A 27,143-nucleotide genomic window follows, 5' to 3' on the forward strand; every position below is an offset into this window, starting at 1 on the left:
AATTATGCCCCTTTTGGACCAATAACATAACAACAGAAGGAAACATAACTCAAGAACCCGATTAAGGAAGAGCATGAATTACAGTTTATATGCATTGTGGGTAATATATGACGCCCATACCATTACGAATGTTTACATGCACAGTGAAAAATTGTCCACAATGCGTTTGAGAGATTAAATGCTTATCGCTCACTGTGTTTTGGATTAAGTGCAAAATGCTGAGGCTAATTTGTAGTCTGATTAAGGTGTATACATGCTGAGCAAATTATGTTGTCTTGAGATTTTGCAAAAACCAGACTGGTACTTTTTTTCATTTAGAAAATGTTTATATGACATTTTAAAATAAGACGAATTATTGCTTAAGACCGACTGAAATCAAATTTTCAAAGTGCATGTAAACACACTTGGTGTCCTGCAATCGATCAAACCTTGAGATCAGTCCAAAATGTTTTAATAATAGCTCAAAATAGAATTTAACACACAGTCATCTAAATTATTTCAGAAAGTGGTATGTTGAATAGGAAATTCAGATTGACGTATGTACAGCTTTGGGGTGGGGAAAAGACCAATGAGCAACAAACAATAATTAAAGAAAAACAATTTGAGGACAAGACAGTCAAGTTAAAGAGAGAGAATCACTGAAACAGGAGGGCACATCAACCACAAACTTAAAAAATAAAAATAAAAATCGAAGCACACAAATTAGCGTAAAATGACAGCCTTTAAAAAATGGATTTCCCCATAGTTGAGAATATAAGAGAACAGTTAACAATCACCAATGCTGCTTTATTTCCTTTCCCGGATAAAAGAGGGGCACACCGGTGCCCTCTGACCCCTCTTTCACTGGTTATGTCTCTCATTAGTGTAGCTGTCCAGCAGTCAGAGCAGAGCTCATGTGCTGTTCACTGAATATTCACGTGACAAACTTTCTTTCCATGAAGTATGTCCCATTAGCAGCCCAACAGGACCCGCACTTTTCATCAGTACTGAAATAGATGGGAGCTCTGACGTGCTCACTTTGTACAAAACAGTGTGCATGTAGACGTGAACCTCTTTCCTGTCACCAAATGTTTGCCGTCTTTGCTGGAAAGGATGGCATCATGGGGCTTTTCCACATGCTTTCTCCATGACCCTCTCTTCTTTTTGACATGTCTGAACAAAGAGGCCGACACATATGTCTAGGCAGTACGTCCATCAAGACTAGAACGTCTGTTCACTTGAGTTGTTTTTCGAAGCAAGGGTCTGTCATATTTCAGGAACAAGGGGACCAAAATAGGCAAACATCCCATTCTGAGCATTTTAGGTCATAAGTTTGTGGCCCCTGTCAGATATATAGATCGATCCATTTTTGAGGAAGAAAAAGATTTTTCTTTTATGCGCAAAAACATTAAATTTTTCTGGGATGGTCTTAACTTTGGAGCAATCTCTTTTGGGGTCCTTGTACAAAGCACAATTTAACACACTGTTAAAGAGAGTACATACAACATTAGTTATACAACATTTAAGACACCTCCCTTTATATCAGCTCTTTTCATAATGCTTGCTTTGAGATAGTCAGTTTGGTTTTTCACCACAAAAACAAAAAGTGAATTGTTGCCCGCAGCCTGCAGAATGCCTTTCAGAAGACTTCGATTCTGTCTTCTTGAGTTCTTTAGAGGCTTCCTTGATATTTGTGTTCTTTGCTTTCCTGTGTCAAGTCAGTCTCTTCTTCAGTATTAAAAATATATAAGTGCTTATCTTTCTACAACCATTTAGCCTGTTGTGACACAGACTCATAAAGTTGGGAGGTTGCATATAAACAGACTCTATATGAACTGTTATTTATGATTGGCAGCACAGCTTTAGTGTCCTAGTTTGATATACTGTATGTGGATATATGAACAAATGCTTTTAATATACATATATTTGATGAATGTTTTTTGTTATAAAATAAATACAAATATCTTTTTTTAATTTCTTTCTTTTTTTGTTTTGTTTTTATACTATACTTTGAAACTGGGGTCGCTGTTATGTGAAGCGGGTCTGCCACTTAAATGTTTAATTTTGTATGTTTCAGACGTTCAGTAGTTTTGACTGTCAGATTGGTAAAGTGAGCTTTGTGAAACTTATACTCCAGGGATTTTTTTTTCTTGTCCATCCTTCTTGAACTCTTTATTCTGCTCAGCATGCCTCTTTTGTTAGCCCCCGAGCATCTTGCCCCAGTGAAGCATTTCTGAGGACTTCCCCTTTGCTGTCTGATAGGACTTTGTCTGGATTCAGGTGCTTTACTAGTACTGTAGGAGTCATGAAAGCCTTCGCCTCCTGGGTCAGAATGGTGGTGTGGGGTTTCTCAAGCTCCAGCATGTGGTCTTTCCAACCAAATGAGGCTCCCCCATGACATGCTCTGGCCGCAAATAAAAGGAGCAGAGCTGAAACTGCCAGCAGGACTGCTGGGGTTAGGTCTGGTAAAGGATCTGGCATGGATACCTCCTTGGTCCTTAGATGGACACATGAGGTGTCATTTGGCCCCATGTGTAGACAAACTTTGTAATGAGTGCCTGGTTGCAGATGGGTGAGGTTGAATTTCCTGGTGCCAGCTAAAATTCGAGTGCTGTGCCTATGATGGGCATCCAGACTGCCGTTGGATACCCATGATAAATGTGCAGCAGGGACGTTACGGCTTGCTTGCCAGGTTAGTAAGGCATACCTTTCTTTGACATCCTGAACTTCAAAGCTGTCCTCTGTCTTTTGAGTACTTGCACGAAGCAGGTCACCTCCCTCCACCTGTAGAGTCAAACTTCTAGTATCAGCTCCCACTAGGTTCTGCGCGACACAAGTGTAGAAACCGGCCTCTTCAGCAGTGACTCCAAAAATCTCTAACGTGCCTTCTGTGAGGACCTGATAACGCCCGTAGCTGCTGGATGGAGTCAGTCTCACACCTTGGGGAATGACCCAGTAGATACTTGGCTCTGGCTCTGCCAGTGCCCGACAGTGCAAAGCTATGTTGTCTCCATGTTTGACTTCAATGTAAGAGGGGAATGTGCTTGGGGCAATCAAGGGCAGGCAGCTGTCTGCCATCTCTCTGAATGAGACTTCTTTAACTCGTCTGGCTTTCAGCTCAGGAGGCTCAGAGCAGAATGTGGATTGAGGCTCAATGAAACGGACCGGCTTGTCATTGTCGGCTCCCACCCAGCGGATCAGGCAGTCACAGCGAATGGGATTGGTGTGCAAGCTGATTTCCTGAAGGCTGGGCAGTGACCTTACTGTCTGGCTATGCAGGGCACTCAAGGCATTACTGTTCAGCATTAGACTTTCCATACTTGACAACTTTTGGAAGGCCTGAGGGTGGATATAGGAGAGTCGAGGATTGTTTGTGATCTCCAGTTTGGTCAGTTCAGGCAAGTTTTCCATTGCTGAGTGCTCAATAGAGATCAGCTCTTCCATGTTGTTTAAGCCAAGCTCTTTCAGGTGAAGCATATTTCGAAAGTCTCCCTTCTGCACTAGCTGAATGGGATTCTTGTTCAAGTCAAGGAACTTTAGACCTGGCAACTTTTGCAATGCCGCTTTTGGAACTTTTATTAGATGGTTATCATAAAAGCTAATGCTCTCCAAATTTTGAAGCCCCTCTAAAGCTCGCTCTGAGATCTCACGCAAGCCCATGCCTGCCAGGACTAGACTGCGCAAAGAGCTCAGCGGTTTAAAATTTAGGTCCTGAATAGTGTCCACAGGGTTTCCACCAATCATGAGAACCTCCAATTGTGGCAAAGCATGGAACCAGCGACGATCAATTATAACCAATCGATTAGAGTTGAGATGAAGTCTTAGAAGTTTATCCAGACCCTTGAAGGCCCCAGGGGAGATGCTTCGAAGCCTGTTGTGATTGAGGTACAACTCCTGCAAGCTAGGGAGACCAAAGAAAGCTGCTTCTGGGAGGTGTCTCAGCTGGTTTTCCTCCATGTGTAGGCTGAGAAGAGCTGGCAGGTCAGTTATCCTCACGTTGCGAGTACTGGTAAAGCTGTTATGGGAGAGATCCAACTCTGTCAGATTGACAAGGCCCTGGAGTTCACTCTGGTCGACAGAACTGATGAGGTTACTTTGCAGCCGGAGGGTTTGTGTCTCTTGAGGGAGGGAAGTGGGCAGCTGGATAAGTAGCAGGTCATTGCAGTCTACTGTAGGAGCCTCTCTATACACAGACTGGGGAGAGTACCAGGGCTTGATTTGGCAGACACACTGGTGAGGGCAGGGCACTCTCCAGGGCATGGACTGAGTGACCAGGGAGCTTCCAACTCCAAGCAGCAGATGCGTGTGCAGAAGAAATATTGCAATCTGTCCCATTTTCATAATTAAACTGATATAATTTGATGCAGATTCACTGGGATGTAGACTATTCAGTCCGTTATTAATATCACTCTCTCACTTATCTCTTAAGTTCATGTGACAGGAGAACAAAGGGTTTAGTTGAATTTTGAAAAAGAATTTGTCTCAAAGATGAAGCATGCTCTGTTTCTTCATATCCTGTCTTGTGAAGCAGTCGCACGAGTATCTCAAAATCCCTTTTCTGTCTTCGGATGGATGTAATTCTCTTCAGTCTCACTCCATTGATCTTACATCCTAGCACAGTAGAGTAGGTTTTATGATTGGTTTAGGGGCACACCTGGAAAAGGAAAAAAAAAATTCCAACACTTAGTCACAGGAGAGATTACCCAAGAATTATATCATGAAATTTCTTAACTTCTTTTGTTAGATCAATGCATGCTGTGTATGATGACTACTGCTTTATTGATTCTGTCTCACTTTGTTTCCAACAACTTTGTTCACAATTGTCATTTTCAATAACCAAAACACTTTGCATGCATCTCAGCTTGTATATTTCTCTTGTAAAGAGCTCCTCTAAATTTGTTCTAGGACATTCCAGCCAAATTTCACTTCAGGTCTCGTACATGAAGCAAAATGACTACTGTGGAAATATGAGAAATGCAGGCTGAAATGTAGTGAGTCTAATTCATGGCTTAGGATTTAGCTCTGCAAATAATCAGGGACCTGGCATTACTCATATGCTGGGGGCTTGTAAGGAATGGAGAAAATATGACATGTTTTTGGCTAAATTCACAAGACGTGAACTCAGAGGGGACATAAAAATGCATTAAGGGAGGAAACTCTGACTGTGGTCTAACCTACTTTGTTTAAACTTTGTGACACGGTGCGTAGAGGAAATCTTTCAGCTGTCTACTTTGGATTTAGAGCTTCTATACTTTTTGAGAGGAGTTGAACCCTTTTTCATACTTAACTTTCAGAACACCAGTTTGGGAGTTAATGCAGTATTATTATATAAATTGCAATGCTTCATGGTCTGGTTTAGTTCTTTTTATTAGTATATGTTCTACCTACATGGCACACCATGCTGTATTTTGCTTCATTGGGTTTATGAGATCACATCAGTCTAGACAACATCACAGCAGCGATGCAGTGCTCATGTTTCAATTAGACACTACATCGAAAAAGTAGAATGACAGGAGTACTTGCTCTGATTGTAGCATCCGCCCTTTTCCTCCCTTCTTCAAAGCTCTGCCATGGTAATCCATCCTTCTCCTGAATGCCCAATTAGTTCTAATGTTCTCTCTGTCTCTCTTTTGTCCCCCAGGGGTCTACCTGCCGGTTCAGAGACTATTTATACTTCCTCTCACATATATGCACACTGGCATGGAGGGATAGAAGAACGATCCATAGCTATCAACAGGCCCATGTGAGCACAGCCCTGAGCTCTCCCCTCCCAGCCATCAGCATGTGCACTTCACCTTCAAGATCATTTTCAAAGAGTCACCTTCTCAAGCAGAAGCTTTGCCCTCATGCTGCACCCTGTTACCTTGGCCCAGCTGGTCCTGGGATGTGTTGCATACTGTCGGTTCCCTGTCTGCGTCGTAATGAGTTGTGAGGGTGCCTTGAGTGCCCCTAATGTGAGGTGAATGGAGACGTTTGCATGTGGGCTGCTCACTTGTGCATACTGAATAATGCATTTGCTGAGGTTCACCAACTAATATTTTTTTCTGACTGAATTTTGCTCTCACTTTGAGCAGAAAGAAACACACAAGGCAAGACAAAATAAGTGCAGGAGGCCAATGATGAGCACCTTCATTTACCTCCTAAAGGAAACAGCTGTTGTGGTGCCAGGCAGCAAGTGGTCCCATCTTGCATTTTTCGTCTCTAAATAAATGCGTTTTCATCTCTTAGCTGCCATTAGGGCTGGGTATTGATAGTTTTCCTTATTCAGTTCAATTTGGTGCCACAAGCTTATTGATTCTGTTTCGTTTGGGCATATTTCAGTTATAATTTCCATTTTGCTTATATATAATAATCATAACTGATTCTCTGAAATGGAGTTCATTCCTTAAAGGATATGACTGATTTATTCCAATGTTAATTACTCAGTGATTAATTAAAAGGACTAGCTCAAAAGAATAATTTGTTTGTGACTGAAACTATCGTAGTTGTAGCTGTATGTTTTTGATTAATTAAAAATCCTGCACAAATGTGAATTGATCTGACACATGCTTCTATGGCACTCTGAAAGCTTCCTGTTCAAAATAATCTTCTTTTCTTGACCTTAACAATGGATTGTACAAGCTACTATCTTGGCAACAAAGAATATAATGGAAAGACTTGCTGAAAGACTATTTTGACACCAGCCTGTGATTTAACCCGTAAAACATGGTATCCTGTCACTACCCTTGACAAATGCATCCCTACAAAAGCTTTTTTCTTGTCAAGTTCTTTTCATGCAAAAATAAAACAGTGCTTTGTTTTCAATTTAATCACAATTTATGTTCTTGATTTGCTTTGCAGATTGCAGGGATTAACTGAATTTGCCACTGTCAGTTTCCTTACGGGCCTGATGTTCATTCACGGCATGAACGCTGATCGGGGAGTGTACAAGCCACCTCTGGCTGCATGCTGATGCCTGGATCTCTGTGCCAAAGCTCCTCCTGTCCTCTCCTTCAACGACTCATTTCAGAGCTTAACGGTGAGTGGAAAAGAAAAAAAAGGTCTGTTTGCACTATAGCAGTAAGGCCGATTTGCCAGGCTCTATGAATAATTCTTTGTGGTTACACACACCTGGAAATGATTACCCGGTCCTCAAAGGTGGGTTTACACATTGCATTAACGGCTGTTTTGGGTCGAACAGTATATATGTTTGTTTATTCTGTGCCACAGCAATAACTTCACACCTGCATTATTTATTTAATTCCTTTGCTTTTGCATGCTTTTGTCTCATTATAGTCCAGTAGATAACCCATACCATCACAAAAAATGTTTGTCCTCTTGTATTACCATGGTTTTCTTATTCAAGACATTTTTTTTAGAAAAATAAAAAATAGTGCATGCTCATTAATCTTTCATCAATTGACTGAATTGACTGGCAGTATTCATAATTTATGAAGCATGCTTCAGGTTATGAAATAAAAAGGAATATCTGAATCAATGTAGAATCCATAAATTGTTATGGGATTGTAATGAAAGGATGTAAAGGACCTCTTATCTTTTACCTGAATACAGAAACCACTATGAAGAGTCGATGGACCCGAAAGTCTGAAATAATTTGAAAAGACTCAAAAAGAATACCTTACCACAAACTCCTGACCCTCAGATGTATTTGCATACATTTGGACACGCAAGTCATTATAACACTGCACGTGCAATTACATTAGATACAAAATATAAAAAACCAAATGGCATCTGCAAACAAATAATGGTTTTCTCAAACATTCTTTCTTAATTATTTTTTTAATTACTTTTGATATATTGCTCAGAAATAAAAGCCACTTGCTTTTGTATTTTATTGTGCAGTGCAATGACTTCTATACAGTGCATAAGTGTGGCTTAAATGTCCAAATACTTATTAAGGCCACTGAACGTCAATTACAATGTTTCACGTTGCAGTGGTAGCCACTGTTATCCTTGTATTAGCAGCCCCTTTTAGATAGAAAATACCTTTAAAATAGTAGCTTGTCATCTTGTGTGTTTTTCTGTAAGTGTGTGTCTGTAACATTGGAATTCAGTGAAATGACTTAACTGTCTGTCTCCCTCTGCTTTCGCCTGCACTGACCTTGCCAGCCTATGTTCTGCCAACTCTAATATCAAGCTCTGACAGCACAACCTGACTCTACTGCCACACATACTGTGTCTCTCTGCTTTTCAAAACTTCAGTTTGACCCCTCTAGCTTCCAGTGGCCCTCACTTTACCTGAAGTCTATCAGCATCTCATTTTAAAAAGAGTAAAGGGCACAGACATGCTGGTTATGACATCACAAAATTACTTAAGTCATGAATGTTGTGTTATTCATAAATTAGGTGATGCATATGTAACATGATTATTACTGTTTTAATAGATCAGAAGATAGATGCTTTCTTATACCTAACACTAGATAAATGCTCATTTCGGTCTGTTAGTAACATTTTCATTTTGACTGTGAGGATTCGGGTCCTAACACAGTGTCTACACCAGACGCAAGAGGCGCGACGCAACAAAAGACAGTACAATTTATTATAATTAGTGATGCGAGATGACAAATCACTGACAGTAGCTGATGCCTCGTTCTATTTATGACGTACTGAAACAAAGTACAAATGGTTCACAACGGTCACTTTATCATGTCCAGTGTAGACAGACTTTAGTTGTAGACATGGTGTAATTGGCCCTAATAGAACCTTTCATTGTAAAAATCTGATAATGCAGCTGAACACATTTGTGTTTTATTTTTTTTTATTCTATTTTTATTTTTTGCAGAGGGAATTGGAAAAGATTGATTGGAGTCTGACAGGTGTGTGCTCGATAGAACATATTGCTGCTGTTACTTTCCTCGCCTAATAACAACCAAACAGCATTAAAAAAATAATAAATTCCACCACCATATCACTACTCATAAGCGACACTGACATAATGAAACCTGCTCCACAATTGGAGATGCTTGCTACGTATTAGATAACAAAATCATAAATTCATAAAATGGTAGGGACAAAATCTGCCATGACAAAAGAGGTGTGGACTTAAAATATCATCTATGCTAATGTCCTGTTCAAAATTGACCAGATTTTCAATATTATCCAAAACCACTGCTTTTTGAGCATCTGTTTGTGTTTGTTTGCAAGTAATCCTTATTTGTCCCAGTCTTTGCAAGAGTTGTTTGTTTTCTAGGTACGTGCATGCGCACACACATTATTTATGCATACGCAAGCTTGGTTTATGCCAAAAAGTGAGATCCACACCTGGTTTTACTAACCCTTGAGACAAAGAAGAAAGCTTTTGAATAATAACAAGGGGAACAACACCTGAAGCTGCAACCGCACAAGTTAATTGAATATTCCTCTTTCTTCTCAGAAGAGGCTGATACAAAACATGAAGGGCCCTTGAGTGTGCCAGCATTGCATTTACCCCAGGCCGTCCAACGTTGGCTGCTGCCTCATAAACAGCGACTTGGTGTTGTGGTGACTCAAAGCCAGGCTAATCCGCCATTGCCACAGATGGAATCTGATTGGGGATTTTCATCTTGTTATCTTTGCCTGGCGTGAGTCTGCAAGGCTTTGGGCAATTCCTCCAGGGAATGGAAGGGTGAGCACTCTTGTATTATCATGATTTCAAAGGAACTTCACAGCCTGAAAGGGTCCTCACTGCCTTTTTTTTTTAATAAATAAAAAAGACACTCTGATAAGACCCACAACTTGGGAGGAGGCTCCCGAAGCCACCTGCTTTTGAAGAGAAATGAGTGGGCCAATTTTTTTATTTTTTTTATTTTTTTACTATATACTACATGGATGTCTTTGACCATGATGCATTTGTTCAGTTTCAGCAGCTTTTGAAAGCAAGAGCTCGTCCTGTGCGAACAACCCCTAATAGTGTTTCATAAGCCTCTTTGTGTAATTACAATGCACCTGATGGAACATGATGGAGTCATTTAGAGAGTGAATTAAAAATTCGTCCTTAAAAGCTTTAAAGAATTGCACACATTTCAGATTATACTGGTTTGCTCATCAAATCACACACACAAAAAAAAAAATTCTCCACATTTTATATGCGACAGGTTAAATAGATATTATAAGTGTCTGACAGTCCCACTTTCCATCAATTAAAACCAACTGACAGTGCTGCATATTACCTGTATTTTATATAATATGAATACCCATATGTCCATCACATTGCTCTTTATGAAGCAGTTTTTATATGACAAATGGATGCAAACTAGGATATGAACAAGAATTATTCCATTCTTACCGCAGCATCCCCCGCCTGCGTCTCAGGAGAGTGTCGTATATTCTCATTCACCTTCCTGAGGAATATTGACCTTTGTAATAATTAGATGAGTGCTGCGGCAGCGACTAGCTGCTTTTTTTCAGAGTGGGACAAGAAGCTGTTCACCCTTTACAGAGTGAAAGAATCTGCAAACTAGACCAGCCGTTTGTGTTTTGTGTGTTGTGTGTTTAAATGCATCTTATGCGTTTTGCTAATAAAAAAAAGTTGATATTTTTTTTCTCTGTCTCTCTCTCTTTCTGTTGTTACCCTCTGCAGAGCCACCATCATTTATTTCTTGGAAGGAGCTATTGCAGTGCTCTCTGCAGAGTTGCCATGGAGATCTGCCTCCGTGTTTCACAAGGTCAGTGTGAAAGTTGAAGGAGCTCTGCATAACAGGTTTGCTCCTTCACACAGCCGACTGATGAAATACTGCAAAACATTTGAACACATACTGATGTTATTTTTTTTTTAATTTTTTTTTTTTTTTTTTTTATGAGCATATTTATAGATATTGTCTTGTTTTTTTTTTCCTAACATTTTGCTTGTAGATAAACATGTTATTATAGTCATTATGAGACAGTTAGCACATTTTGTCCATCATTTATAGCATTTAAAACCTGTTCACAGGGCATGGATTTTGCTTATCAGGGAACATTTATGAATCGGAGTCCCCATTATAAAATTGTAGATTTCAAAGTGTTGTTACACTTTTTTTTTTTCTTTTCAGGAGTCTTTTATGAATAGGTAGTATTTATTTGAAATAAAAATATGTTCTAACATTATAAATGTCTTTACTGTCACCTTTGACCAATTCAATGAATACTGACAGTGCTCCCTTTGTCATTTTTTTAAATGTTGATTTTAAGTTAAACAGTAAACTAATTAAGCAGTAACCACACAATACATAATCTATCAGCTCTATCCACATGTAGTTGTCTACCTTGCTGAAACATTAAGATGTTGTGAAGGACAGATTTTATTCTGTACTTCATACCTAACAATGTGTGATGACAGATAACTGACAACCTAAACTGCCATTTTTCATCAGAGGAACCACTAGTTTCCAAGCATAAAAGAGGCAGAAATCTTGGATGGAGATGCAGAATGACAGTAGGGCTTATCAAACACTTTTTTCCTCCCTGCAACTTTTTTAGAACAAAAAGATTTCAGGCAAAAATTAGACAGTTTATCCTATCAAAAGTACTGTCACTTCAAAAATGTAAGACTGAAATTTTTTCTGTAATTTTCTGGTTGATGAAACATGGGTTATAACTCTTCTCATCTCGTTCTAGTTCAAAGATATAAGTATTTATTTCCGTTTCAAAAGAATTTTGGCCTGAGGTTTTTCATTAATGGGAAAGTCTTTCACACATGGAGTAAACATCAGCTCTTTATACATCTCTTGTATTTCATCTTTTATATTTCAGGAAAGCCCTGCAGTGATTCCTGAATATGAATACTAGATGCACATTCTTGATCAGCATTTCTGTACTTCTTGGTTATTTATTTAATTTTGATTACAGTAACTCTTGCCAAATGTGAATAGTTGCAACCTGATGCACTGTGTATTTTTGAAAATGTGTTAATGACTCTGATCTCATTTCCTTCAGTGTGTCTGTAGTGTTATCGAGAGACAGATAGATATGCCAAATAAAGTGAAATGTATATATAAAGGATAAATCAGGGGTTAAATTAAGCTGTAGAGAACCAGAACAGTGTTCAATCACCATTTAATGGGTGTACTGACTCAAAAAAAAAAAAAAAAAAATTCATTACATTAAACCTCTAGTCAGTGGTAGTCAGTTTTCCATTCCAGTAAATTTGCAAAAATGCCCCCATTTATAATAAACATCCACTGATTTGAAGTAGCAAGACAGAATATTGCTGCTAAATATTTTTGTAGAAACTGTGATCTTTTTTTTTTTTTTTTAATTTTTCAAGATTCTCTGATGAATAACAATTCAAAAGAGCAGCAGTTATTTAAAATCATTTTTAAGCGTATTTATAAATGTCTTGTTTTTTTTATTCACATTTCTGTAATTTTCAGATAAACATGTTGTTATGGTCATTATGAGACAGCACATTTTTTCCGTTTACAGCATTTAAAATGTGTTTACAGGTTTGTTCATAATCGGACATATTCTGAGTAAACAGGATATGCAACACTAAAAAAAAAATTATAAATTGTTTTTTTCAGTATTCTCTGATGAATAGTAAGTTCAAAAGAACAGGAATTATTTAAAAAAATTATAAATGTGTTTACAGTCAGTTTAATTTCTGAATAAAAGCAGTAATAAAAAAAGACTTACTGACCCCAAACCTTTGAACGGTAGTGTATATGTTCACGTCAAAAAACAGAATCATATACACTACAGCAATATGCATCATGTAAGCTTCAGTGATTTCACTTATTATTTGTTAGTATTTATATTAAATCTCCATAATTTCTCTCGTTCTTTTTGTTTTCCCCAGGACAAAGGCAAAACCGTGAGGAAAGGATAAATCCATCTCCAGCGTACAGAAGGGGACAAATTAAATGAACAAACACAACGTGGCTGATACAATCGAATGCGCAGCACAATTAAACAGCCGTTACCAAACCTCACCGAATGTGACACTTTCATTGCTTTAAAGGGATCAGTCTGGGCTGTTTGCAGATTGTTTAGAATGAGAGGCTATCCTTGTGCTACCTCAAGCGTCCTCTGAAACTAGCTATGCTGGTTAAGTCTTCTGGCTGGTCCCCTGCTGGTGAGAGGATGACTCATGCTCAGAGTGACCTTCTGTCATACCGCCCTCAATAATATTGACAGAGGCTTGCCTGTGGTCCTTACATTCATCTTCATTAGCACTTGGCTTTAAGCATCAATGTCATTGTCCGCTCCTGGGAGGCCTTCACTGCTATCTCTGCCTCTGTCTGCCCCAGTCTCCTCATCTTCCTGCCGTGGCTTAGCTTAGAGGGAACTTAATCAGACTATCATCCGAGACATGTTTGCCTGCAATCTGCCCTTTTTATCTGTGAAAACTAGGGCAAGGAGGAGGAAAACATTGATCTTGGAAGGTAATTGCTTAAAGGGATACTTCACCTCAAAATTTGAATTTGTCATCATTTACTCGCCATTTGACAAGCAAAGAACCGATGATGGATATTCCTCAGGGGCCAAGATATTATTCAAATTTGAGTTCCAAAGAAGAAATAAGGTCATACAGGTTGAGTAAATGATGACAGAACTTTAATTTGCTGTAACTTTGTGAGTCCATTTTAAAAAGAGAAACAGTCTATTTGGTGTGTGTTTTCTGTGTGTTTACATGGTTTGTTGCAGTTACGTTATCAGTATTTGTGTACTATTGTGTACAGTACATGCGTATGTGATCGTGTGCTGCACAGAAAGAGTCATCCATCTCCCATCGTCAGTCTGGGACCTACAGTCGGTGACCACAGGCAGCAGGGCTCTGCCGCACATCCACGTTCCCTATCAGCTTCAGAGAGGTCAGAACTGAGAGAAGGGGTACGGATTATCTTTACTTCATGCTGGTAGACTCTCTTCCTCTTTACCTACAATCCCTTCCCTACTGTTGCTGTCACACTCAGAAAAAGACGAAACAGAAACGCTCTCCTTTGGTGCTTTAAATCCAGGAAATGTGCAAACCGTCGCCTGCCGTATTAACATGAGCCTGCTGTGAGTTTAAACACGGCTTTCTGTGGACTGCAAGACGTCAAGGAAGCACCCTCCACTAGATCTGTCTTCCCAGCAAGCAAACTCCATACATTTTATTGTATGTCCTTAATATAAAAAACAAAAACAAAAATCATAATGGTGCAGGAACGTTTTTAATGGGGTGGTGCTTTTGAAATATGTAATGTACCTCTTTACCAAGTCCAACTAAAGTAGCCTATTTACCAAAAATATAAAACAATATTAGTAAAAGAAAGAGAAAATTTCATGCTCACCACTGCTTCATTTATTCAATCTTTTTGTCATTAATTTTTATTTTTTTTTACTCTACATTAAATCCTGAAACTTGTAAAAACACTAAAATGTTAAGACATTACTTTCATATTTTGTGTTAATTTTATTTTAGTTTCACAAGTGAGAAACTTGAATATTATATCTTGTGTGACAGTTGGAAAAGTCACTTTCAGTCTCAGAAATAGTGAAATGTTTAACACTTGTACGGAGTTATTTATAATACTTTTCTGAAATGTAACTTTTCATAGCTGAAGTTTACTTCGTTTTTGATGATCCAAATAGGTAAACAGGATGTCATGTTTTGCTTACATCCTTTTTTTTTGTATTCTGGAGCATTTAAAAAAACACTGTACTGCAATGCAATCTCACTGCAACCAAAGCGCAACATTGTGAAATACTGTGAAGAAAAAAAAAAAGAAAAAAAAAAATAATTTTTTGTGCTTGCTGGGTCATTCCACCACAAAGCTTCAGTCCCCACATTTCTCAGACAAACACACACACAAAACACCCGACAGTTTTATATTAAATTTCAGCAGTTTTTGCTTTTTTTTTTTTTTAAATTCCCTGCTACTGCATTACTTTACAACTGATTCTCTGTGTGTTTTGGCTTCTGCCTTCCCACCTGACGTAATTCAATCTCTAAATCTAGGCTACACAATGTCATTGCACCAGAGGCAAAACATGCATCAAATATGCAGAATAATATTAACCTGCTGGAGCTTTTTTTCTGTGAGGGTCAGCAATGAACGAGACTGATCGATTGTTTTTTTGTTGTTGTTGTTTTTTTTGCAAGTTACCGGGTAAGTATTTATTTTTCCCTTACAAGCGTAGCAGCATTGTAGATTGCCTCATTTTAAGAGTGCTTCACCCTTCTTTGTTTTGCCTGCATGGTTGTTTTGGCAGTCGTTTAGCTTGACCGAATTATTGCTGAGGTCTCAACTTCATCACCACCTACGAGCTTTACTTATATATATGCAGTTAAGCTTATATCCCTTCATCCACAACTTCACAAGCCCACTTTGCGCTCTTTGTTTCCGTATTTATTTTCATTTTGGTAATAAAATCAGATGGTGCTTCCAGAAGCCACGGCCATCGATCGAGGCTGACACTGATGGATGACCCGTTTTCTCCATTGTGCTGATGGATACACTAAAGCTCCTTACAGAGTTCAGTCTCAGCCCAGCAAAACCAATGGTCTCGGTGCAGGGGTTTAAGTTTGATTAACTAAAACCTCCTGCAGGCCAAGGAGAGCCAAACTCCTCCGCTGCTGTGCAATGAGCCCCAGTCAGCCATTTACTGACCTACACAATCTTTCAAACCCTTCAGGATGCGTGTGAGAGTTTATGTGCATCTGTCTTGGTTTTACAACAATGACTGAAAACCACCCAATATATTTCACCTGCACTCTAAAATACAGCAGTCTACATTTCAAACTCTTAGTTTGTATCATGTTAGGACTGTTTATTTATTTATTTTTTTTTTTCTGGCCAGCTATAGACTGCCTGTGCATACATGCCAGTGGCTGTGATTTCCCTGGCAGTGTGTGTGGAAACACAATGTGGGTACAAGGCAAAACTGGCTTGGAGAAGACCACTTTGGATGAAGACATATGAGACGCTTGGCTCATTCTGGATATCACAGTCCATGACTGAAACATGTTTTCAAGAGCCGTAAGAGTCCTCGACGCTTCTGGGGTAATGTTTTTTTCAGGATGTCGTTCTTCAGCAAATTTGTGGTGCATTGATCTAATAATAAATGCATTGAATTTAATCAACTTTAATGACTATCAAAATACCCAATGTGTCACAAGAGCCGCCTCGGATATCTCACAATTATATCATTGTAATTCCGAGATAAATTCTTTAAATGAAGCTTTAAATTGATAAAGTTCATGCTTATGAAATTTGTGGATGATTATTCACATTTTTATCTATCCGCTTAAGCAAAGTCAGTCAATGCTGTTGTTTTCTTGCAGCTTATTATGTATTCTAGAACATACTGTTTTAATGTGCCTTGTCCCGTGAGGATTATTTGTTCATTATATATTGTGTGCCATTAATATACAGTGTCGTTGTTCATTTTAGAATCTGGCTTGATTTAAAGATGGTCATTCTTTCCCTATACAAGACAGACTTTGTTCATTTCATAATAATACGTTCAGTAAGTTTCAGTCACATATATGCATAATATATTTGCATATGAAGTGCTTAGCATCTAATTGTGTAAGTTTGTGATATGATATTATAATTTTTTGTGGCTAAGTAGTAAATGTACATTAATTTCCTAAATGTATATTAATTCTAATATTCAGTTGTATTGTTTTATTAATTCAGTATATATATATATATCAGTGTTGTTAGTGTTAACTAAAACTATTAAAAAACTGTTGTTAAAAAATAAACTGAAATAAAATAAATTAGATGAAAAACTTTGTTTTTTTTTAAAGATTTGTTGCTTTGGCAACTAACTGAAATTAATATAATATGTTATTAAAAGTAAAACTGAAATTAAAATATAGCTTAAAAATGTGAAAAGCACATAAAATAAAAATAAAATGAAAATTGAAAATATTAAAAAGCTAATTTCAATAATAAAAGCTCATTCAAATGTTAGTGATAGTAGTGATAGTGATAGTGACGTGACATTCAGCCAAGTATGGTGACCCATACTCAGAATTCGTGCTCTGCATTTAACCCATCCGAAGTGCACACACACAGAGCAGTGAACACACACACACACTGTGAACACACACCCGGAGCAGTGGGCAGCCATTTATGCTGCGGCGCCCGGGGAGCAGTTGGGGGTTCGGTGCCTTGCTCAAGGGCACCTAAGTCATGGTATTGAAGGTGGAGAGAGAACTGTACATGCACTCCCCCCACCTACAATTCCTTCCGGCTCGAGACTCGAACTCACAACCCTTCGATTGGGAGTCCGACTCTCTAACCATTAGGCCACGACTTCCCCGTAAATGTTCATAAATACCATAATAGAAATAGTGCTAAAATAATGAAGTGATAATGATAGTCGATCTTTATGAGCCATTACTAATTTATAGTAGGATGTAACATGTTGAGGCTCATTAAAGCAGCGTATGTGGGCCTGTAGAATACCCCAAGTTTAGATGACGTGTTACTAGTGCTTGGAGGCTGGTGACCCCTTCCTTACCCTCTGTACTTTCCCTCCAGTAAATGACGCCCTTTTCTTTTTCAGTGCCCATTTGGAGTAGGCTACGGAGTGATGTGGCAATAATCCCAGCATGCAATATGGTCCTCTCTCACCTCCAGGCACTGACGCACAGCAGACACGCGCTATCACTAATAAACTTTTAATTAGCTTCAGAGGAGACAGCTTTCATTTACAACGGGGGATAGAATCTCAGAGAACTGCGACAGCATCACAAAACATCAGCTATTGTGCGATTGGAAATTTGCACTCATTTATCGCTTTCTTTATTTCCGATGCATCTTCAGAACATTACAATGACAATCTAGACCCCACCTTATGTTGTCGTCTATTATTGGTTAATTCGTTTTGTTTCTGTTGGCCAGAGCTGAGTTTTTCTCTCTCATAAATCTAAAATCACTGTGAACTGAAACTGAATCCTCCTTATGCCCTGAGAAAATCTCTTCATCAGTCCGTGTCTGTGTTTGCTTGCTGCCCTCCTGGCAGTCTCTGTTTCTATGCGTCCTCCGAGACCAAGGGTGTGTGTTATCCCATCACCTAAGATAATTGAAACAAAGCCATATATCAGCCTTCTTTGGTAATGCTTAAAGGCTCAATTCTCTCTGGGCTGCCTTAAGGGGAAGATAGACAAGATGCTAGACTGAAGACTCACATTTGAGACAAGAAGCCATATTGTCAGTCATCAAGCAGATGTTTTATGATCATTGGCCATAACGGAAGAATGCTGCTCATTCAAGTAGTTATTTTCAATTTGTTTTTAAGTTATCTCAGCTGTCTGAAATCACAAACTATCCATCCTGCATAGTGTGAAAACATTTCCGTTACTTGAAATAACAGCGGTATCTCATGACCAGTTCGTACGGATTTTACAAGGTGGCTAATTAGTATGACCTCAGTCGTTTGATTTTATACATTTTCTGTGAGGGGTAGGTTAGGTGTGGTGATTCGCATGAATTCCTATGAATTTGCCACCTCGTAAAATATGTATGATTTTTCACGAAACGTACAAATTCATACGAGCCAGAATTAGCTACCTCGTAAAATATGTACAAATTGTCGCGAGATCGGTTTGGAAATAAAATAGGGGAAAAAACATGATTTCAGCTAGTTGCTAGTTGTTTTATTTAGTTTAACTTGATGTACAAAAATATTTAAGATTGGTGTTGAGGTAATATTTTTTTTTATATTTATTTTAAAATATTAATTTAAATGATTTTGAAATAAATATATTCTTAAAGATACTAATAACACTGGTATCCACCCTATTATATATATATATATATATATATATATATATATATATATATATATATATATATATATATATAATAAATTAATAAAATATATGTGTGTGTGTGTTTTATTTCTGAATATTATTTTTTTTGTGACTTATACAGTAAATATTGAATTAAATGCTTTAAGTTTTATTAAATATTTAAATAAAATGCAAAAAATATTGTTTGTTTTTGGAAGTTGGGCATTTGCCTCCTTAGAATGCAAATTGTGAATCAGCCATGCATTGTAGGTTTTTTCTTTTCCCTTTCTTTTTGACTGTCGATATTGAAGTTGCAGAGGAAAAGATTCAGCACAGATAAAGGAAAAAGCCTCAACGTGGCAAATGTTTCTAAATGTTAATGCTTTTGGCTGTTGCGTTTAGTGAAGATGTGCCTTTGTTAATTAGATTGGTTCTTGGAGCTCTCCAGTAAATAACCTTCGCTTAGCTCACTGCAGAGTGATCTGCAAATGGGTCATCGATTGAGAAGCCTGACAGATAGCGGTCCGACCCCCCTGGTAAAAGACTGAGGGTCAGAGAGGAACCAGAAGATCTGACAACCCTTTGCCCCAGCCAAGGATGAATTAAGTTAGCTTGCTGAAGCTGCTCTTTTAATCCAGGGCTCTCCAGATAGCAGCCTATGTGCTATAATGTTAATTAGAGGTAGCACATAAAAGCAGTGTCAACCCATGGGGGTCGATCTGTTCACAGATTGTTTGAAAAATCAATAATAATACCAGTGTGGGGGACTGGCTTCCATTTACTTTTCTCTCAGCCCTTTAACAGCGTGTTTGTGTGTAGAACGGCAACAATGTGCCTCGCTCAATAGGACAGTTTGAAGTAACACAGAGCATGGCGAATTATAGGCAGACCAAGTACAAGGAAATAGGAGCTGCATTTTGTCTTTTTAATGTATTCTGCAGTGGATCCCGCAGTATTCTAACAATAGCAGGCTCATAGTAACTAGAAGTGTCACTTGTGAGTAAAACCACTTAGTTTTTTCACGCTTATATTTATTTGATTTACCCCCTTGGTTGGTTTTCATTATGCATTAGATAGCTTGTGATGCTGTGTGGTATTTCACGGCGCCTGCACTAAGTAACTTCAGCGACTGGCAGCTAAAGGTGACAAAAGCCTATGCTAGCCTTGGGGTAGTTAACGTCTATAACCGAGCGATTTAATTACGTATGTTGCTAATGAGCTTTCGTCTGCTCTGCATACTTAAGTGTATATGATAATGGTTGATAAAAGACCTGGAACATTATTCTGTTCTTTGAAAATGCATTTGTTGTGTCCCTTTTGAGTCGAGTGTTGTTTAATTAAGCGCATAAAAAGCGCAATAAATGCGACTGGATCTAAGCTTTAAAGATGTGTTGTCAATTCATGATGCTTTTATTGCATTTATCAAGTCATACATAAATTTGGTAAAAGGCTCATTGTTTGCTTTTCAGAACACTATTTACTGCCGTTTTTCATGAACAGTATTAGGTCCTTTTCAGTGCCATGTGAAAAGCTGCAATGTAGTGCAGATTCTAAACATTGTGTGAATATGCAAGTTTGGTTTATTTCATATACACAAAAATTAAAGAAGTCATATTATGAGGAAGTCTTTTGAGATAAGATTCATTGTACTATTAAAATTATTCTGTAAATTTCAGAACTCAAAACGTGAATGAAAAAAATAAGCTGCAAAAACTTTGACTTTGTACTTTCTGGTGTAATGCAGAATACATTTGAATAGGTGTTGCTGACATGTAAAGAATAATGTTCTGAATCTTGCCGGCTCGATCTAGTGTTAATTTCAAAACTTTGATGAAAAATTTAGTTGACAAGCTTTTTTTCCATGACTAAAAGGAGACAATGACGAGACGACAATAAGGTCAATAAACAATACCAGTTACTCTACCAACATGCAATATACTTAAAGATAAAAGACAAGACTAAAATGTATTTTAAGAAATAAAAACCATACCAAAGGCTCTTTTTATTTTCATCAAATAAAAAAAAAAAAAAAAAGGAGACAACATATTAAGGACTGCTGTACAAGCCTCTACTACAAGAGCTTTCATGTGTGTGGTTGCCAGATATCAGGAGTACAAATCTACAAACCAAAGCTTCTCTGTTAAAAGGATACATTTTCTACCTGCTGTTTTTGCAATCTGGGAACTAAACAAAGACTAAAGACTAAATTAAAAAAGGCTAACAAAATTAACAATAGTCCAATAATAGTGAGGTAATGAGGAACTACTGTTAAATAAGTAGAAATAGGTAAAATCGGGCATATTGTGCAAATCTGTCACAATGTTTTACAGGCTTTTTAAAGAATGGAGCAGTTAAAGCTATATTGGACTTGACAAACCCATGTCTCATAAGTAAAAGTGCAGTTTCTCATTTCACATAAGAAGGGGTTGTTTCTTAAAGGCACAGTCTGTTTAATTTTAACAGTCAGAAAGAAGTTAGAAAATTGTCATGAAAACTAAAACAGGCACTCCGAGGTTGAAAAAGAGGTGCACTTTTCTGCTTCACATACAGTAAATTATTTCCTGGCCCTTGCCTGACATGCAGCTTTCATTTTGATCATTTTTTTTTGCGTTTCCAAAAATCTGCGGATGCCAGCATAAATGCGAGCTCTCTCTGACAGTTCTGTTGCACTTTTGTTGCTGCTGGCTGTTAGGTGATTCAGTAGATTTCAGGGGCAATTATGAATTCATGTTCTTCCCTTCACAGTATATACCTTCTTGCTTGGTGCTGAAGTGATGCACAGTATCCCCTCTGAAATAGTGATGACTCGGCCTAAAGACATGCTGGCAGGTACATTGTGGGCCGAAATTGCTTTGCAATAAATCATAGCATCAATACCATTCATCTTCAGCTATGCTCTAAACATTGCTTGTCACAGCCACAAGAAATCATGCATTTACTTCCATTTGGGGCTTTCAAATAGCTTTGGACGTACGTGGTAATTGCATTTCATCAATGAAATGATTTATAGCACCCATTAGCTGCTGAATAAACACACCCTCTATATATGTGAAACTAAAGCGATAGAACAGTAAACTAAGCAGAACTGAGACATTTATTTCTAACACATAAATGTGTACGTGTGGTGCTAAACAGCCATGAATTTTCTTTCTTAGATACAATTTACATATTGTTACATATTGTATCTGTTTTTCTGGACAAAAATGAGTTTGAGTAAATTATGACAGAATTTTCATTTTGGGGTGAACTATCCCTTTAGTTATTAATCACTATTTTTATTAAGTTACTCCCCAAAACGGCACAAATGCTTAAACATTTATTAATTTAACAAGTTCCAATATTTCTCCATTCATTTGCAGACAGATGCTCAATGGCTTTGGCTGCCCCAGGAGTAGCAGAGGAGATGAATTAGCAAAGGTGTCATTTCCTGTCTGTTACCTTGCCAAGGCCGCAAGATCACTCTCGCTGTTAAGAGAAGTACTGCTGGCTGTAAGTGCTGCCCCGTTGGCCTAACTGGGCCAAAATTCAATTTGCATCAACCAGAAAATCCAATGCAAGGCTTAGAGAGATTTCATCCCTCAAGGTGAAGGAGAGGTGAAGTGGGAGGATAGAGAGGGGAGGGTGGGGCAAGCAGAAAGAGATGGCATGAAGCCATCGCTATCACCCAGTGGGGCTTTCTGAGGTGTGTTTACAGCTCTGTGTAGACATGGATCCTCTGTGTGCATGCATGTCAGCTCGTGTTTGATCTGAAATTAATGAGCTTTGCATTCTCGGTTTACTTTCAATACTATACCCTGCTATATAAACACTATACATTTACAAATATCTGTGGAAATACAACTTGTGCTTCATATTCAAGATCTTCTGAAGCCATACGATCATTTTGTGTTAGGAACAGACCCAAAATGAAGTCATTTTTCCTGTCCACTGTAGCTCTTACACCTTTTCGCTAAAGCTTGTTAAAGTTTAAAATAAGAGAAAAGGTCACACTGTGAGATATGACGTAGCAGCTGTGAAATATAAAGTCACATTTTGAGTTATAAAGTAAGAAATAAAGTTGTGTTTGTGAGATACAGTCACAGCACAAGATAAAAAGTGACATCTGGGAAATGTGAAATAAGCTGCATTTGTGAGATATAAAGTCACATCGCAAGATTGGGAAATATGAAACATAAGGTTGCATTGTGAATTATAATGTGATGACTGTGAGAAATAAAGTTGCATTTGTGAAATATAAAGTATTGGGAAATATTAAACATGAGGTTGAATTGTGAATTATAATGTTATGACTGCGAGAAATGAATTTGGATTTGTGAAATTATAAAGATATTAAGTTGCAATTACGATAATTATAGTTACAAATATGAGATGTACTGTAAAGTTGAAATAAAATAAAATCTCAATCGTGAGATAGTCAAAATATACCTCTTTTTTATTTTATTACTATTATTATTTTTTTTTTTTTACAGAAATTGTATCCATAGATATCTTTCTTCTTTACTGGAATGGATGCAGATCCAAAAAATATTTTTTATTTGTATTTTTTATTTATTTGTATTTTTTTTTGTGAATAATGTCATAAATATTAGCCTATTAGCCACACAAAGCAATCGCATGGCTTCAGAAGACGTACAGCACAAGTCATATGGACCACTTGTCTGGTGCGGTTTTGTCATTTTATGGTGCTGTTTTGAGCTCAACAGCCCAGATCCCCATTTTCTTTTTGGGTGAACTGTCCCTTTAAGGTCAACATGTCACATTATATATGACAAAGTAGCCCGATGTGACCCTCAATGTGGTGTATCAAGACATGCTGTTTATAAGACTCAGAAACAGACAAATGAGGAAAGGGAAAGGGATGGCCTGAAGTTGAGAAGAGATTGTGAAGATGAGAGAGAGGGTTATAAATCAGACCCCCCCCCCCCCCCCCCCACACTCAGAAAGTGAGAATAAAAAAACAAAAACAGGAGTGCAGTAGTAAAAACCCACTGCTCAGCTGCAGTCATCTATCTACACAAGGACGAGGCTATTAGAGAGATGACAGAGCCATGGACTTGGGTGTATCCACTCTCTCCCTCTCTCTCAGTCCCCAGAAGTCTCTTCTGCAATGCTTATTCTTACCAGTAAACACTGTATAGGCCTTATATTGATTTAGGGTATCATTCAATGAGAACAGATGGCACCACAGAAAGCCAGCAAGCCTATTCATTACTGCATTCCCATCAAAATGCATCTGCTTCATCAGAAATGAGATGTCTTTGCTTATCATGTAACATCTATTAATCAGAGCTGAAGCAGCAAATGAGATGACTTGCACCCCCTTTTGTAAGTACGACCTCGGCACGCATGACCACAAGACCGTGGCACATCGTCATTTGGATCTCCTCTGACAAGCATGCAGTAATCTGACATGCAGGCCAGCTATGACCACACGGCCCAATTAAGCTTTGAGTTGCCAGAATTAACAAAGCACGAGGACCCTCTGGCCTCGCCCCAAAACATGGTGACTGTCATTTTACCAAATATCCAGCAGAAGTGTTACGATGACACAAAGCTGACATGCATACATTACTTATGTAAAGACCAGCTGTGATTTGGGCACTTCTGATGTATTTCTGTGGAACGCATCGAATACATAAACCAGCATGCACCGTAATAGCATTTAATGAGGTCTAAATTGATCTGTGACATCTTCGAATGAGCTGATCCTATTAGCGACCGATAGCTTTTTAGAAGATGCAATTGGATTTTCTTGAGCAAAACAGCAAACCTTCGGAGAGTTTTCATTTCTTGGAGCTTGTAATATTGATAAGTCTCCAAGGAACACAGGCTAAGAAGCCTACAGCCAACAATTTATTAAACATATTTGAATTAATGACGATGATTGAATTAATCTTTGAGTAAAGTGCAGTAATTCACTTTCATGAGATGTAGTGAGGGTTTGAGAGCATGTTGATTGGTTTTGGGAGGAAGAGCAGTTGTACTGCATTGCCTCGATGCTTGATTGTATGCTGTTGTCAGCTATGCTGTTGGCTAACTGTGGAGATAAAAGAGCGTAAGTGGTGATTAAAAGATTTAATCCAGACTCAGCAGGCCTGGGCATGAATATGAAAGGCCAATGCTGATATACGTTTTGTAATGCAGCACAAAAATATATACTATTGACTATAATGATCGGCCTGTATAAACAGTAAAATGACTGCGGTAGGCCTACTGTATGTAATGTAGGATTGCATTATAGCGGGTGGGTTGTGTTATGGTGGTTTGGTTGGTAGATGGATGTTTGTGAGGTATTTGGTTTTTTTTATATTATTTAATTTTTATTCTATTATGTAATTTTTTCTAAGATATTTTTTTTTCTTTTCTTCTTTTTTTTTTTTAGAGAGAGAATGTGAATACCACCTAGAATGTGGTAGTACCCTTGCTGTCTATGGAGGCTCTCAGATTTCTTCAAAAATATCTTAATTTGTGTTCTGAAGATGAATGAAGCTCTTATGGGTTTAGAACGACATGAGGGTGAGTAACTAATTACAGAATTGTCATTTTTGGGTAGTAGTTGGAGTAGCATTTGAGTGGGTGGGCACTGAAGAGTTCTTTTGCCACATTTACTGATTGGTGTAGAATCATAGGTAATGTCATTTTCACCAGGAATTTCTCTGTTAAGATAATGTGAAATAATAGTTTGTTGGCTTCAGCAAAAGCAAACACCGCCGTTTAACAAGTCATTTTACCTTAAAGGTTTATACGTTATCATCTAAAATAACCAGACTGTTGCTCTCTATTTTCAAGCTCTAAACACCTTTAACAGAAGTGATCAATAATTTTATTTGTCCCCAAATCACTTTGGGGTTCTAAGCTGGCTCAACTCAATGCCCGAATGGAAGTATTCAGGACAACTCAAACATAAAACTAAAATCGCTTATAGCACTGTTGCAAATCACATGAAATATTACAGATAAAATTTATGTAATCACAAATAACGTTATTGATCAATTCTGTTTAAGGTGTTTGGAGCTGAAAATTGGAAGCATGGTAGGAGGCCACATGGGATGTCACAACACCACTGTGGGTTTTAAAAATGTCATTGTGGTTCGTTTCAGGTGACAGGTCTGCAGGAGCTTTTGGCTGCTTTGTTGTAAAGATCAAATGGCAAAGGAATGGTCCTGAGACTGAGTAACTCCAGCATGAAAGAGAGAAGAGCTTCACCTTGCCGTGACACTGTTGAGGTAAGTCTGCCACTGCAGCATATCACATACACACATTTCCGACTTGCCAGCCGTCACCTGGCTCACACAACATGGTCCATGGAAGATTAATGAAGAAATCTGTCTGGGCCAGAGCAAGCGTGTTTATCAACTCACCAAGATATGAGGTCTAACCGTCAAAGGCTAATTAAACACAATTATTAATCATTACTGCATGTTGGGCTTTGCAGCAGAAATGTTCAACCAATGCAGTTCTCGACAAGATGAATCAAATCCTTCCCGCATCATGCTGAAATTACACAGAAGGCTGCTGGATTGCCGCACATGGTCCTGTCTGAAGCCTCCAACATTTGACAGCATTACATTTTACCATGACTGCCCAGTAATGAGCTGACATTCTCTGGAAGAAAGGAGATTAGTCTTAACTGCCACCACACACAATGGTTTAAAAAGATAAAACATTTTAAAACTAATATGACTTTTTGCATTTGAGTGGCAACATATTTTAAAATGTACTCTGGAATTAAACACGCGCCCTGCATTTACTAAATGGTCAGAAATCATTCTAAAATGCTGATTTGATGCTGGTTACCAATAGTATCTCCCTGTTTACTACCACTCATAGCATGAAATAAACCTGAATCAGAAGTTATTTTGAAAGATACTGGACTGCTTCCTGGAACGTATCCACTGCCATGTAATAATCGTTGTTTCAAAGACCGTTCTGAATTAAGAGGTACTGATGATTAATGATCCGTAATGTAACATCTTACGACATTGATGTGTCACTGATCTTTCTGTAAAATGGTTAACGCCCAGGGGTTATATTAGCCCAGAACCATCCAGAACAACACTCAACTTGGATATGCCATAGTATAGAAAGAAAAATACACTTTGGTCTTTATTCAACGAGTGCATTTGCTTTAAAAATGTTAAAATTCATTATAATACATTATGCATTCCTTTATTCAAGGATAGATGTGACGCACTCGCCTGAAGCAAGTGCATCCTTAACCCTAATTTACAATGATTTAATTTTTATTGTTTCTTTTGGAACGGACTCCAGTTTTAAGCAGGGAAGCTGGACCTGGACTTGGATCAGTGCTATTCACAGTTCAGTGGTGCTGCAGATAATGATAATGAGGGCAGATCTAATTGAAGTAAGGGTGGTATGCCACCCGCAGATGTCTCACCTACGACTGACCTGCTGTCCGCAGTCATGCTGCGAAATGTATCTTTTGAATAACATAAAAGCTGTAGGAATATGGGTG

At 38.1% G+C, this 27,143-nt stretch overlaps 1 protein-coding gene and 1 long non-coding RNA gene across 2 annotated transcripts in view; one reads left to right on the forward strand and one right to left on the reverse strand.

The window, feature by feature from the left end:
* Positions 1-434: 434 nt before the first annotated feature.
* The window catches only part of LOC109060889 (leucine-rich repeat neuronal protein 2-like), a 42,107-nt gene continuing 15,398 nt past the window's right edge, over positions 435-27,143 (reverse strand). Inside the window, exon 2 of the mRNA XM_042734228.1 lies at positions 435-4,633. Within this exon, the coding sequence (XP_042590162.1) occupies positions 2,161-4,320 (2,160 nt within the window). The 5' untranslated portion in view covers positions 4,321-4,633 and the 3' untranslated portion in view covers positions 435-2,160. The remainder of the gene's footprint in view (positions 4,634-27,143) is intronic.
* On the forward strand, positions 9,371-13,511 carry LOC122138926. The gene is made up of 3 exons (XR_006155904.1): positions 9,371-9,583; positions 10,538-10,622; positions 12,734-13,511. It is a non-coding gene; the product is annotated as an uncharacterized LOC122138926 (long non-coding RNA).

The sequence above is a fragment of the Cyprinus carpio genome, chromosome B11 (genome assembly GCF_018340385.1).
Source record: "Cyprinus carpio isolate SPL01 chromosome B11, ASM1834038v1, whole genome shotgun sequence".
NCBI lineage: Eukaryota > Metazoa > Chordata > Actinopteri > Cypriniformes > Cyprinidae > Cyprinus > Cyprinus carpio.